Consider the following 16,229-nt stretch of genomic DNA (forward strand, 5'->3'; position numbering starts at 1 on the left):
TGTATTAATGATTCAATGAAAAAGTAACAATGTGTTACTGTGGACTCCAGGTGGTGCCATATCTAACTTGTATGCTATGTTGATTGCACGTTTCAAGATGTTCCCAGAAGTTAAAGAGAAAGGAATGGCAGCAATTCCCAGACTGGTTGCCATCACATCAGAGCATGTATGTGCTAATTTTTTTATTATTAATATTTGTATTTGTACAGTATGTGTTAAAAAGAAAAGGTTTGACTGGTAATGTTTGATCAATGTTTGATACTCAACAAGTTGGACATCTTTTTAGAAAGGAAAGATATATAGGGATATACCATATAAGTAAACATGGGAAAGATGTTAACCAGGTAGTAATCTGATTGTCGATATCTGGAGTCAGGAAGGAATTTATTTTTCCCCTTATGAGAGATCATTAAATATTTCACTGGGGTTTTTTGTTTGCCTTCCACTGGATCAATATACTGCAAGTACGGATATAGGATAAAGTATCTGTCGTCTAAATTTAGCATAGGTTGAACTTGATGTATGTATGTTTTTTTAACCTCATCTGCTATGTAACTATGTAACTTAATTTGTATAAAACAATTAGCTCTTCTAATATAATGTTGCATATTCTTACACCACGTTTGAACTTCAAACTGAGCATTAAGAACACCAGGTTTGGCTTTTACCTCATAATTAAGACAGTTTGATTTTGGTCATCAAGATCACATCATTGAACGTCTCTTAAGTGGGGTCATATATGATTTCTATCATTGTAATGAGGCTTTCGATAACATCTTAATTTTGAGGGAAAAATTCACATACACAAATACCATTTCCAAGATAATGCATTAAACATAGAACCAAAGCATAAAATCAACAAGGATTCAACAAAAAAAATATCTACAGCAATAAAACTAATGATGTTCTTCACCAATAGCATATTTAATATTGTACATAATATACATGTGCACTAATGATATAACGCGTTTGAAATTAATTCTATACTCACAATTCGTTGTCAAAACACATTGGAGGCTATTTATAAAAGTCTCTCTGTTGAACAACTGTGGTAAAAACATATTCCAGATTCATCACATAGATAACCTATCGCTTTGTTTTTCTCTGACAGTTGGGGTGCAGAAGTTTGCACCATTTTTTGCCCCTGTTTTAGAGACTTTGCTACAGACCCCCCGAAATGTAATCACATATGTATAACTGATTTTGTGCATTCGGGGATGAGCTCGTTTTCCAAAAATGTCACTAACTGCACTTTATTATGTAATTCAGTAATAAAACCACCCAAACAGATTTGTGGACATAACACAGGGAGGTTAGAAATACATTTTACACTGTGAATACTTATATATTGTAATAAAACTGTTACATTACTGTTCATTTTATCTGGTTGAAATGTGGTAAAATTTCTCATTATTCTACATCGTTTTAGCACAATACTTGGGATTACTCATATAGAGTGGTTAATTGTATTTCAGAAAAATGCTGAGATGGTCGGTGGGTGCGACTAGTAGAGGCGGATGATTTAACATTATTGTCCATCTCTACATGTATTTTAAATATCAATGCTCCTGATGGATATGATTTTCTCTGTCATGGCAAAATCTCTTGGTAATACACCAAAGTAAAATGGCCTTGTTAAGCTTTTCTACTCTTTCAGTAATCAAAATTGAGCCACCCTACTTAAAAAGAACATCGTGATGAGACGAGTGGTGACTCAGCAAGCTGTCTGAATGCACTTGTAATCACAGTGTACAGTACTCAATGTAAAATTGCCTAGTTAAAGCTTCAGCTAAAGCATCTTGCTACTGTGCTGACCTCAATTGCTACAGTAGCTTTATACTTGACTTAAATAAGGTATTCACTCCTGGTAATACACAAGTAGACTGCAATGCTGTGAAAAGTTTACAGTATCAAAATTCTACTTTATAATACATTTGCAAACTTATTCATTCATATTTATACTGTAACTGAGGATGGAAACCAGAAAGATAGTGTGTCAGCCTTAAAGTTATTAGAATTATTTTAGAATTATTAATCGGAATTGCAATAGTACAGCTACAACATTTTAAATGTTGTTGTTGTGGCCCAATACCGTGCCACTTTAAAAGGTAATATATCATGTGGAATAAAGCAATAAAGAAGACCTTGCTAATCCTGCATCTATCATAATACAACTGGAAAGTCTATGAAAGAATGGGGCAGAAAACTGTTATTTACAGCGTGTCATATATAATATTTATTATTTCTACAGTATTAAAATACATTTTATTATATTGTTATACAGTATATAAAGGTTGCATGTGCAATCAGGTCAAAATGTCTGAGTGCGCAAGAAATGTACTCCGTTGGCTTATTAGAATAGCATTCTTGGATAATCGAGTGCCTACTGCCAACTAAAAACATGGATGACAGGGTTAGGTGGCTATAAAATCAGCATGTTGGTTGGTAGTTATAAAGTCTCCTAAACACGTGAGCATTGCAATCCAACATTATTTGCACTTCTGTGTATTACCACTTTCTAAATATAGAAATGTAAAGATGGATATCTATAACAGATTAAAAAAAAAAACACTTGTCCCACCTACCATAGTCTGCCCATTCCACTATCCAATCGGAAACATCCGACCTGATTAAGGGGCCTATGCTAGTAGCCTTCATAAACTAACTCGCTGGTCCTTTTTATGCTGCCTTTTTTTTCAGCGTTGTTGTCACGGTATTCAGAAAGCTCCGAAGACCTGCGATAGCAAAATGCCCAAAACTGGCAAGGAACCAGTGAGGTGATCTTCGCCTCTCTAAAGGGCTCACCCGGCGATCTGCAGTGATCTGGCCCAGCTGCAGAGACGCCTCTGCCTGAGCATATCTCACCAACGATAACAGGCTTTTAATAAAAAATGTAATACTAGTGTGCGTGAGCAGAGGGTCTCTGGAGCAGAACCGTGTTGATTTGAGGTCCGGGGACCCCCTGCTTCCCGAGATACAGGCCCCGTTATGGGGTGCTGGTGTCTCCTATGCATTTAAATGTCTTGTGTCTCACGTGACCGTGGTATTTAAACGCATAGGAGATAACGGGGCCTGTATCTAGGGAAGCAGGGGGTCCTGGACCTGAAACCAACACGGTTTTGCTCCGGATATCCCCTGCTCACTCACACTAGTATTCATTTTTTTATTAAAACAGCTTCATTACCTTAGCAGCAAGTCGCTAAGGCAATGAAGGGGTTCAAACTCGATAGCATGTTTATTGGGGGCAGAGGGGTTGATGAAGGGGTAGTAGCCCCAGGGTGGGTGGTTAGGCCTGTCGGGAAGGTTGCGGGAAGAGTTAACCCCTTCACTAGCATAGCGGTGGGAACCGCTATGGTAATGAAGGGGTTAACCAGTCCCGCTACCCCCCAGTAGGCCTAAAGACCCACTCTTGGGGCAATTACCCCCTTCACCCTATCCCTCTACCCCCAAAAAACAAAAATAAACACAAAAACCCTATTACCCACCTCCACTGCTCCCAACACCCCCCCCCCCCAACACATACAGTAAAGTAATGGGCAAAATAACTATTATCCAGATATGGATAATAGTTAATTTGCCCATTCAAAATAAAACATTAGCCTGCCAGCATAAATAAAGTAAATAAAACTTTTTACTAACTCCTGCCATCATGAAGGGCGTCCTCATCACCATACTCCAGGTCCAGGTCCATTGGCAGCAAGAATACAATAAAAAAATACAATGTAATGGTCCCTAACCCCTTAAACACCTTAGCGATTAATAACGCTATAGTAATTAAGGGGTTAACCCACCCTCTGCCGCTACCCACCCAGGAGGCCTAACCACCCACACAAGGGCCACTATTCCCACCCTCTACCCATTGATTGGCACAGTGGTACATCATACCCATATAATATGGGCATGATAAGCCACTATCACAGTCAAACATAACAATTAAAGAAATAAACAAAACAATTAAAGAAATAAACAAGCACCTAAACACCATAACAATAATAGAACTAAAAAGCCTTAACTACACATCAATAAAATTATTCTAACACCAAAACCGTTAAAGAATAAAAATTATATTATACCAAAATAATAGAATACAATTAAAGAAACACCTATCCAACAAAACAAATCAAGAAATAAAATGGCTAGCCAATCGACAAATGTGCTAAAAACAAGACATCCAAATTCCAAACAATTTAATCAAAACAATAAACAGAAATAGAAAAAATACCAATCAATACAAAACAAGCATTTGCCAAAAATGCATTGCCTGTCACTGTATTTATCTGTACACTAAAGGGGCACAGATTAATACAGTATCAGTCAATGGGCAATGAAAAATATAAAATTAAATAAATAAACATTTTTTTTATGCAATAGGCACACATTAAGAATAAAAAGGTTAGTACACAGAGACACACAATCCCAATATAATTTACGTTTTTCGTGTGACAATTTCACACCAAAAATTCAATTTGCAACGCTTAGTACAGTACATGGTCTCAACTGAACACAGAACTCTAGCTGAGATCTTACGCATAATAAATAGGCTAATACCTCTTCCTATATAGTGCAGTATTCTATTGGGTTTCTTTATAGCTTTGTAACATTGCCTTATTCATTGTAGCAGATCAGATGTTAATGCTATTTACTATGGTTTGTGTAACTCCTTCTGTGTTCAAACTCCTTGTTTAACAGTCACACTTACAAAAACCAGATGCACTTTAAAAACCAGATGGTTCATAGGCAACTGAGAGGAAGTTAAAATATTTTAGAGTAGAATGTTATAAAATGCTAGAAATTGATATGATCATAATTACATATGTTCCTTTCTAGAGTCACTTTTCTGTTAAGAAAGGAGCTGCAGCCTTGGGGATTGGCACTGACAGTGTGATTCTTATCAAATGTGATGAAAGGTAGGAAAAAGGCCAAAGTGTAATTTAACAGAAGAATAGAGTTAGGCAATCAACTGATTTAGGTCCCAGAAACATGAACCTTTTAACTGGAGGAGCAGTCACAAAATGTATTTGCTTTGGAGAAATGTACAAAGAATGATGAGATGACCTCAATTCACCTTCAACAATCCTGTGTATTCAAACATCAGTTCTCCCTGTCCCCACGGTTTTGTTAATACAATATGACTCACATTGCAATTTAAGATATGCTTGTGACAGTCGTGGTTCATACATGATTGTGATGGTATTAGAGAATAAATAATGCTTGGACCACACTACCCAGAATTAGTTTTTTTTCTTGGGGAATATACTGTACAAAGTATAGTTGAAAAGTGTGTTCTGTGAGATATCTTAAAGGATGTGCTCATCAAAGCTTTGCACATGTCTTAACATTAGAAATATTCCCATTGCTTATAACTTTGCCAATTTCACACAAATTTTGCAACTGGCTGTATATTTATTTATAAAATGTTTTACCAGGATGTAATACATTGAGAAATATCTTTCATTTCCAAGTATTTCCTGGGCACAGAGTTATGATGACAAATACATGGTTACAAATACATAGATACCTTACTGTAAGTGAGCCGGGTTATACATTATATATAAGACATTGCATATATGAAGTATATGAGGGATCCCGTGGTTTGCACATTGGCTTTTAATACTTGGAGATTAGTTTTACAAAGCTTGCTAATTTTTGCAACCTTTCTCATGATAAAATGTATGTACTGTATGTATATCTATATTTATATAGTGTACGCAGTGCTTTACAAAGATACAATACAGTACAGGGAATTATAATACAATAAGTGCATCAAGGTCAGACATAGGAAAGGAAATCCCTGCCCCGGAGAGATTACAATAGTCAAATGTAGCTTGGTTCATGGACTTCACTGAACATCTATGGTACAGATAGTGATAAACAAAGGTTGATGTGAAGGGAAGTGTCTTTCCATCAAAAATTCTGCCATTCTCCAGTTCTCCCCCCTTTCAAACATTGGGCAATTATTTAATTTACCATGGATTGCAGTCATGCTCATGCAAGGTTGTTCTTTTGTTTTGTTTGTTATATGGTAATCTGTGCACCCTCCAAGTTAACATGTACATATATATATATTTTTATATATATATATATATATATATATATATATATATTTGCTATATATATGTATATATATATACACACATATATATATATATATTAAAGTGACAGAAAATATAGACAGCGCCCTTCACACACTACACCTAAATTGCTGCAGCCCTGATAGATGTGGCAAGAATTTGCACCAGGCAAATATGCCCAATAAACAGTGGTGTGAAAATAACTAAATGTATTCTGGCAGGAAAAACTAAAAGTGACTATTAGATAAAAACACAAAAGCAAAAAAGAAGTGTGCATAACATATAAAAATAAAAATAAAAAAAAGCAATAAAAGAGATATTGCCAATTGATGTGGGTAAAAATGACACTGAGTGTCACTGGGACTTAACTAAAAAATGCAAATAAAAAAAATGGGTTCTTGTGATAAGCAATGAAAAATTCAATACACGATTATGAACCCATAAATGCAGTGAATATTAAAAATACTTAAGTCCACATGTGTCCATGATAAGTTGATTTGCAAAAGGTCCAGGCTGCTTCTTCTTGGGCTCACCGAACTCCCACAGTACCTATTAGAGAAAAAGAGAAAAGAAGCGCCCGATCCTTGTGTAAAATCAGATGAACAAAGTTTTAATATCTCATGGACAAGACAAATGCACACTTACAATTTGTCTGATAAAATAAAGCATGTTATGGGACCTGCCCATGCACCAACTGAGGACTCCTCGGTCTCTTCTTTGTGTGTGAGTGTCAGTATTGGCTCCAAAAAGGATATTGCTGTCAGCTGCTGTCTCCAGGGGAGTAATCCTTAGTGTTTGTGAGCACTCAATCTCCACATGCAGCCGCAATTTAGCCTTTCTTCTCACACTTGAAACCGGAAAAAAATCTTCAGGCAAGTCCTTGCCTCCTCACGCTGGTGCTGGGAGCTGCCCTGTCACTGTAGGCTCACTGCCAGATATCCCTACGCGTTTCTTCCGACTCTGCGGATTTCATCAGGGGATTCTGCATGTGGAGATTGAGTGCTCACAAACACTAAGGATTACTCCCCTGGAGACAGCAGCTGACAGCAATATCCTTTTTGGAGCCAATACTGACACTCACACACAAAGAAGAGACCGAGGAGTCCTCAGTTGGTGCATGGGCAGGTCCCATAACATGCTTTATTTTATCAGACAAATTGTAAGTGTGCATTTGTCTTGTCCATGAGATATTAAAACTTTGTTCATCTGATTTTACACAAGGATCGGGCGCTTCTTTTCTCTTTTTCTCTAATATATATATATATATATACATACATTTTTTATTTATATGACTACCAATCCATGCAGAGCTTTATAGAATTAGAATTTGCACACATTATTAGTATTAAAATTAATCAAAATTATTGAAAAAGTGACTCAATCATTCTCAAAAGTTTATAGTACATATCAATAGTTTGAAACTTACACAACTTTAATATTTATTAATATAAGGATACCTGTGTTGAGTATAATATACATAATTTACAGACACAGCAAAAGTAAACTTATTTAAAGAAATATCACTTATACTGTACCTTTTAGGCTTTATCCATATATAAATTTGTATCTCTACAAAGACAGTGGCATATCAACCTCAACCTCTACTTCCTCTGGTTCTTTAGAGACTTCAATTTCCTATCACTATGCAACCACAGTATTATCCAATTATTGAAGACGGGACCAAAAATAGCAGCAATCATGTTAAAAAATGTATAAACTCTACTCATGCAGATCATTTTTAAAGCAACATGTTTGTAGAATTATTATTCTGAGAAAGTTGTTACTATCATTAAAGGTGCTGAAAAAACTGATTATTTAATAAAGTGTGATCAATGCATATGTTTGGAATTTTCTTCTAATTATAGAGGGAAAATGATACCTTCAGACCTTGAAAGAAGAATTATTGAAGCAAAACAAAAGGTACAGTATGCCCTTTAAAAAAAATAATTTAAAATGTTTTTTTTTTTTGAGAATAGATCGTTTATGTGAGTAGTGATGGGTGAATTCTGTTTAAAAAAAAACTTTGAAAGAACCGCTACTGGGGATTGGAAGATCATTCCTGTGACAAAAGAGAAAAATATTTAATTAGTACGGTAGAGAATAGAGATGGGCAAATGTGTCAAAATTCGATCCGCAAATTCTCCACAATATTTTTGAAAAAATCCGTGTATCCCCCTTTCCCTATGCTTAAAGGAAAACCCGTGGGAAATTACGTGGGCTGCTGTACCTGAAGGCTCATGGGAGGCCAGAGCCTCCGCTTCTGGGAGCCTGGGGTGAGATCTCCGTGCAGCGGCTCCACCTATGAGGGATCCCAGCGTAGACGGGATGACTCTTCATAGGACACAATACCCTCCATAATAAAAATATACCCCACACTATATATATATATCAACACACAAGGGAATACCGCATCCAAGCCGCTAGTAAGTGAATATGTACCCAATGGCTAGATATAACTCATAGTGAACGAGCTCTAGTGGTGCTCATGAAAAAAGGATAATAAAGACACAATCAGCAAAGATTTCCTAAAAAGAGCCCATGGGTATTCAATAAGTATGAGCGTAATTTTATTAATGAACCCATTAAAATTATAATGGAAATGTCTTTACAATACACAACACAGTACAATAATAGCATACACACCCTGGGGTAGCAAGCTCCAAATAACCCTGAGGTGCTTGTGCACCTGTATACCGCTGTCCAACACACTACCTCCCACAAATATGTGTCCCAGGGCAGCGCTACCCTCCCTTAATGGTGCACGTTTGGTACCTTCCGGGGTACTCCAGTACCGAGGTGTAGCTTGTTGATGTGTGTTGAAGCAGGACCCATGCAGCGGGACCTCCGACAGCAATGTTCCCTCTCGCGTAAGGTCCCGGTCCTCCAGGTGGTGTGAGCTCCAGCCGGAGTGTCTCACACAAATGTCTCTACAGCTGCAGGATGGTCCCAGGCTGCAGTTTGCCACGTGGATGTCCGTCCACAGGTACGGCAGTGCAGTGACTGATATAAGGGGAAGAGTCCCTATCTGGGGCGTTCCCTACAACACTTAACTGGTTGTAACTCAGGGCCTAGCTGAGGGCCTAGGGGGCAAGTTCTGGCCTAATCCAGGAAGCTACTGCTCCCTGGACACTACCTTCCAGCTTGCCGCCTCTGTCAGTTCTGGTTCGCGGGCTCTCTGCCCACGGAGGATATCCTGCTCCTTCAGGCTGCTTCCAGCCCATTGGCTGGATCAGCCCACGTGATCTCCCTCCCCCCGAGGATTCTGGGACTCGTAGTCCCGCTTCAGTCTATATGGAGCCAAATCCAAGATGGTCACCGTACTTGCCACACTGCGCTTAAGCGCCCCTCTCCAAGATGGCCACCCCCTGCCAACTTCCCAATTGCGCGGTACTCCACCGGGCAGCAGAGTAGCTACCCCTCACCGGAGGTAAGAGGGGGACTCTGCTACATCCGATTTGCTGTAGAATATTTGACCTTGAATTAGTCATGGAAAAATGTGACGAATGTACCTAAACCCACTTTCTTGTATTTGCTTCACCGTCCCTTTTTTTGTAATGTCCTAACATTGGATTGACGAATGTTAAACTGAATATTCGAGATTCGATTAGATTAGATTATGAACCCCCACACAAATTACCCCTAACGTAGATATTCTCACCTGCGCAGCGGGGGAGGCAACATGCGAGAATACTTCATGCACACACATATTTTTTTTTTTTAAATTTAAAGTCGCGGAGGTGTTCAATTGAAGATTAAAGGGCCTATTCTAGTAGCTCCAAAGTTGTCATTGCCAACTGCATGGTTTGTCATGTTCACAAAAAAGGGAATGAAATGTGAGAAAAAAAAAACCTATTTTCTATTGCAAATGACTTATTCTAAACCGCTTCTAAAAAAATATGACAAACTGCATGGTTTAACAGCCAATCTGCCCAGTTTGTACTTTAGAAGTGGAATGACCAGAGGTGGTACTAACGCCATCCCAGTCTGACTTATGGGTTTTGCTCTCTCAACCAAACCCATATTTCAGGCTCTGGGTATAACTTGCGATACCATTCTCGTCACTCTTTAGGTTGTGTAAAAAATGTTCTGTGTTTTTAGAAGCGGTTCGCATAACGGAGCTACTAGAATAGCAGTTCTGGGCAACAAAATGCGAGTTTGAGGTTTTTTTGACAAACCAATCGAATTGTCAGAGCAAGAGTGAAATTGCTTCTAAAAAAGGACATGCAGTTTGGACATGTGGTAAGGGCTTCCAGAATTGCAAAGCATGACAATCCACATCTAAAGGGCACTTTACAAGTGGTTTGTCAAGATTTGGAGCTACAAGAATAGGCCCCACAGGTGCACTTTTGAAGATAGCAAGTTTCTTAGTGTTTAAAGATTGAGATTTAATAGACAAGAGTAGCTAGTAGTGGCAAGGCTAAATTAAAATGGTACTTTTGTGCATGGAGGTTCCCAAATTTAGATAAGAAAGGAGAAGGGTAGAAATCCTGAGAAATATAGAAGGTCTATAGAATGTGGCTTCCACGTCCAAGTAATGTGTGAAGAGGTTATTGTAGACAAGAGATAAGAGAACACAATGTCAAAGAAATACTCAACACAATTGATAATACAGTTGACACCATGAATAGGAATAAACAAAAATGCTGTATTGGAGAGGGACTGGATGGCAGCAGAGGCTTCAGGGCTTTCTATATAAGTATAAAATGTTATTTTTTTCCTAAAATGAGAAGCTTTGATGTAATAGGAGAAGATGCATGGTAACAAGAGAGCAATGATGTCAATAATCTCAGGGGTATAAAAATGACAGTCGACCGAAGAAAGAGAGCTGGTAATAAGCAAATAATGGTAACATTTGGTGAATGCAGATGAGAAAGACAGACAATTTATATGATAATGATATGTGGAAGGATCCCTGATGAAGTGGTTAACAGCTTGAGTTGAGGAAAAGGAGTGAAGGTTGGAAATGTAAGGAGTCAGGATATTTTTACAAGTGGGATCTGCATTTACAGAGATGTGTCCTGAGAGCAGCAGAAGTAAGGAAAGTAAAAAAAGACTGCTAAAAAATAATAATTTGTAAGAACAATGTGCATTGTTAATTGTGAATTGTGAGGATATATTAAGTGGAAGTTGAAGTACTGTAGGTAACCAGTGAGGCTCATCTTATATTCTTCTATCTCTTACTACTATCTATGCTCCACATGTATATCCCCATTGTACTGTCTGCATGTACAGTATCCTGTTGTAGACCAATTGACCATTCTGAGTTCTAGATAGTTGCCATGTTTTATTATATGCAGAATGTAGACATCAACCTTTAAAGGAACAGTACCGCCTGAGACCAAGGAAAACTGAGAATGTGTAGTACTGTAGGTTCCACATACTGTAGATGTTTCACTTTATTTTTAAACAAATCAAAGTATAACTACTCCATGTTAATTTGCTCCTTAATTTTTTATATAGTACTATAGCCCTCTCTCGCCTGTGTCAGGGCGACTATGTGTGCTGCTACCTGCGTGGCAAACAGGAGGCCTGATCCTCCACCACAGGGAGCCTGTGTTGTATCAGTATCTACTAACAATGCCTCCACCTGAGAGGGATCCTTACGCAGTAGGATGGCCCCTCCCAAGACAATATGCCCAGTAATGACACACAGATTATATGCAACAGTATTTACTGAACAATGCTTATAAACATAACAATAACACATACAGTATATTGGATACCAACTCGCGGAATATCCCCACAATACTTGGGTGCAGGGGCACCAGTGTCCCAGTGTCCAGGCTTTAATAGCGACTCCCACCCCCAGTGTGTAGCAGCGCTGCCACAAGATGTGTTGGTGCACTTGTAGGGATACCGAAGATCAACCACCGCGTTTTGTGGCCTCCAGTCAGAGCGTCCCACCTTAAGATAGTCTCTGAGTGGATGACCTGGTTTTGTCACGGATGTCGGCAGCGCACACCGCGTGCGTCTGTCACCGTTGTGCTAGCTAAAACTAGTGTGCTAAGGGAAGCATCCTTGCCTTGGGGCCAGCCCTACAACACACAAGCTAATGGTGAGAGGTCTAGCTGCGACCTAAGTGGGGTATTCTGGCCTAGTACAGCGGAGTACTTCGACCTGGACCTTACCTATACCCTTGCTGTACTGCTTCCGACTCTCGTGGCTCCCATAGCTTGCCAAATGTATCTATTTTTCTCCAGGGCATCCTCACAGCCCTATTGGCTAGATTTCCCCATATGGTGCTGCAGCCACTGTGCATTATGGGGCTTTTAGTCCCCGTGGAGCCCTTTAGGAGTAATGCCCGCCGCTCTCGCTTGCTACTGTGCATGCACGAGCCTCCCGGCATGGCGGCGCCCTGCAGCATTAACCTCCCTACACCAGAGGTAAGAGGGGGAAGGAGCAGAGGGACCAGGGGACCTGGTTACAATACTATTTGCAAATTTTTGGGCTAATGATGGAAGAATAATTAGAATATAGAGATACTTGAGAACAACAAACATACAAGATAAGATTAGAATAAAGCAGACAGGAAGCACATAAGTCAACATTTTATTTTATGGGGGAATGGAATTTTTCTAAAGATGCAGGTTACATTGACACGCTCTTTAAAAAAAAAATATTTGCTACATGCAAATGCCGCTTTTTCAAACATTATCTTGTATAAGCCAGCAGTCTCCCAACTTGCTAAATTGTGCATGTCAGACATTCCGTTTCCACTCCTTGTGCAGTCTCTCTGCAGCGCAGTGTCCTACAATCAGCTGCATTCCGACATACAGTAGCAGGTATAAGGTTGTGTTGAGAGTAACGAAGTCAGGATTCAACTGGGATTCACACACATCCTCTATTTGAGAAAGACAAATGTAAGTTTTAAGAGAAAAAAAACCCCAGAAAGTTATATGATTTAGGGGCCTATGCAGAGAGCAGCGAATTTTAAAATTGGCGAATTTATTAAAAAGTAGCTTTTTTGGAGAGTTTTATTCTCCATATGCAGAAAAGTGCGAATTCTGCTATGTTTAACATGGATGCGTGTGGCGAGTTTAAATTGGCGAGATGCGCGCTTCAGAAATGTGTTAAAACAAATTCGCGGCTTTTTTTTCCCCTTTGCAATGGCCGCGAGCGGCAGTTTTTTCTGGCGAGTTAAAACTGAGACAATCGCGCCATTTTATTGGCGCGAACAGCCGCTAGATGCCGTTCGCGCCTCTCTGCATACGGATATTTTTAAAACTGGCGAGATTGAGGTTCTCGCCAGCCGCGAGGCGAGTTTTATAACTAGAAAAGAAAAATTGGCGCGTTTTTCGGAACTCGCCATTTTCTGCTGCTTTCTGCGCGATTTTCTCCAAAAAATGGCGAATTTCGAAATAGCGCTGCTCTCTGCATAGGCCCCTATATGTTTCTCATAAATCCCAAAAAACGCCAAACCTAAGTATCTACAAATTTCTAATACATTTATCCATCTTATTTACATTATGTTATTACTTACCATTCATAAACAAAAAGGCAGATAAATTGTCCTAACTTGTTTTGAATTCCATGTGTGGCCACTAAGTGGTTAGCATCCCATACTCCGTCTAGAGCTCTTACCTATTGTGAGCTAATTATTTAAAACCAGAGACAGAACATGAAACACAGACAGAGCTCAGTGCACATCCAGTGAAACTTATACACGGTAGAGTGCCTAAATATATATGTATAGATATCTATTAAATAAAATGGTCACTTTACCTTTATTAGTTTCCTAATAATATATTGTAACATATAATGTGATGTATTTTCTGACACCTAAAGGCATGTATCATAAATGAATCTGAAAATCTTTCATATATATGTAACGGTGTTTCCCTGGGCCCCTCTCATACTGACCCCTATGTGAGGAAACTGCCCCCAGTTACATGTCATGTCGTGTGGTGCACCTGCTGGCTTACAGGACTCCTGAGTCTCCCGCTTGATGGTATTGGGGATTTCACGAGGACTGGCTCGTGAGGTAGTGCTGAGTTCGTACTCGCAGTTGGTACAGCACCTCCATCTCTTCCAGGTCCACATGACAGCAGGGAGGAGTCTCTGGAAGAGAACCACTGGGTGCAGCTTCTCCCTGAATGACTCCAGGCTCAGGCGAGAAGGTTCTTTGAATTATGGCAATCTTTATTAACATCCTCCATGGCAGACTGCCCATCATAGCGGCTGGTACTTAGCCGCACATGTTCAAGGTTGCCCACATCAAGGAAGTTCCTGACTCTCCAATAGAGAAAGAGAACAGTCTGTATCCTCTCCCCTAAGGGAGGGCCACAATCTGTGCCAGAGCCCCGGCACAGTGTGGGGTCAGCTTGTCCCACTCTGCAACACTTGACAGACTGACACTTGAACTGCACAGACTCCACAGCTCTTGCACCAGACACTCTAACTTTAGGAAGTGACGCGTATTATATAGCTCCAGGAGGCACCACCCCTATGTCACTGTAAGTGAACACAGAGCATGCTGTCACTTCCTTTGCTACATATTACACCTCGCAGGGGATTGCAGGCAAACCTCATGATAACGCCTGGCAAACCTGCCCTCTTAACAGGGTTTACTGCACAGGAAGAGAGAGGCATGTAACCCTAATATTACACAATATACACATTATATTTTGTATATAGTATATAAACATTTAATTGTAGATTTCCATGTAATGAACATAATAAAAAGGAAAGTATTGTTTTTCATGCGTACATATTTGTATTTGGATGAGATCTAGGGCTGGCTAAGAAGTTTGGGCATTCAATTAATAACTGGAAGATAAAATGACACCTCATATCTGTTATCCACACCAAATCATTGAATACTTACAGTAGATGCTATCTTCCACTAGACATTTAAACTAAGGGAAATGGGTACGTGCATTAGTAAGGCTGAGTTTTATCTCTAGAAATTCTTTGATCACTGTGGATAAATAGTGGTGGAAGACTTTTATCCTCCCGGATACATTAGTTCTCTGTCTTTACTCTGCCTTTCTGTAATATTATTGTCCAGTTGCTGCTGCTTATGCAAAATTCAGTGAAACAGCTGCCGACTCATTTTAAGTAAGTGTGAGACTGCCCATTCTGGAAAGGCAGATAGTAAAGTTGTCAAAAAAAAGTGATGTGTGTTAGCAATGATGACAGAATCCTACTTTGTTGTGCCCGTGTCTGATTTATAATTTACATATTACACATGCATTTGTAGTTAATTAGTTAATTCAGAACAATTTATGCTAACAATAAAATGTACCATTGTTGTATCTTTTGTAGGGGCTTGTTCCATTCTTTGTTAGCGCTACTGCAGGGACAACCGTGTATGGTGCATTTGACCCTCTTATAGCTATTGCTGATATTTGCAAGAAGTATAGGATCTGGATGCACGTGGATGTGAGTATTACATTATATTATAGGCTAAAGCAATAAAATTCAGGGCATTATTGAAAACCCTGCTCTCTGATTGGTAAAATTCCGGGCATTATCCACAGTAATGCCCTGAATTTCAGCAGCTTGCAAAATGCAGTTTTCGATCTGTTTATTTCCAGCCAATCAGCTTTCAGAACAGCTGAGACAGGGCAGGGGATTGGTTTGAATTACGTAAAAGCTCTGAGACATGGCAGGGGATTGGTCAAAAAGTATCAGCCACGGTTTGACTCCTCCCCCTCCCGAGCTGACTGAGAATTTCTGTGCATATTCAGTTGAATTGGGGGTGGACGGAAGAGAGAGGCTGCAAAGAAGTAAGTGTGTTGTGTATAGAGGTGCAGTGTTGTGTGTGTGGGGGGGGAGGGGGGGCAGAGGTGCTGTGTTGTGTGTAGAGGTGCTGTGTTGTGTGTAGTGCTGGGGGGGAGAGTGTAAAGTTTAGTAAGTGGCTGCATTTTTTATTGTGGCTGCAGTGTGTGTGTGTGTGTGTGGTGCTGTTGTATGTGTAGCACCAGTTTGTGTGAGTGTAGAGCTGATGTGTGTGTGTGTGTGTATAGAGCTCCAGTGTGTGTGTGTGTGAGTGTGTGTGTGTGTGTGTGTGTGTGTGTGTGTGTGTGTGTGTGTGTGTGTGTGTGTGTGTGTGTGTGTGTGTGTGTGTGTGTGTGTGTGTGTGTGTGTTAACTATACAAAAGTGTCAATTATTTATGAAATAAGCTACATTTAGCCTATAATAGTAATAATCCCCTC

The 16,229-nt window shown here is 39.5% G+C and overlaps 1 protein-coding gene across 1 annotated transcript in view; it reads left to right on the forward strand.

Moving 5' to 3' along the window:
* The window catches only part of GAD2 (glutamate decarboxylase 2), a 105,538-nt gene that overhangs the window by 51,562 nt on the left and 37,747 nt on the right, over nt 1-16,229 (forward strand). Inside the window, exons 7-10 of the mRNA XM_075587615.1 lie at nt 51-166; nt 4,828-4,907; nt 7,937-7,991; nt 15,336-15,452. Of these exons, the coding sequence (XP_075443730.1) occupies nt 51-166; nt 4,828-4,907; nt 7,937-7,991; nt 15,336-15,452 (368 nt within the window). The remainder of the gene's footprint in view (nt 1-50; nt 167-4,827; nt 4,908-7,936; nt 7,992-15,335; nt 15,453-16,229) is intronic.

This window comes from Ascaphus truei, chromosome 2, assembly GCF_040206685.1.
Source record: "Ascaphus truei isolate aAscTru1 chromosome 2, aAscTru1.hap1, whole genome shotgun sequence".
Taxonomy (NCBI): domain Eukaryota; kingdom Metazoa; phylum Chordata; class Amphibia; order Anura; family Ascaphidae; genus Ascaphus; species Ascaphus truei.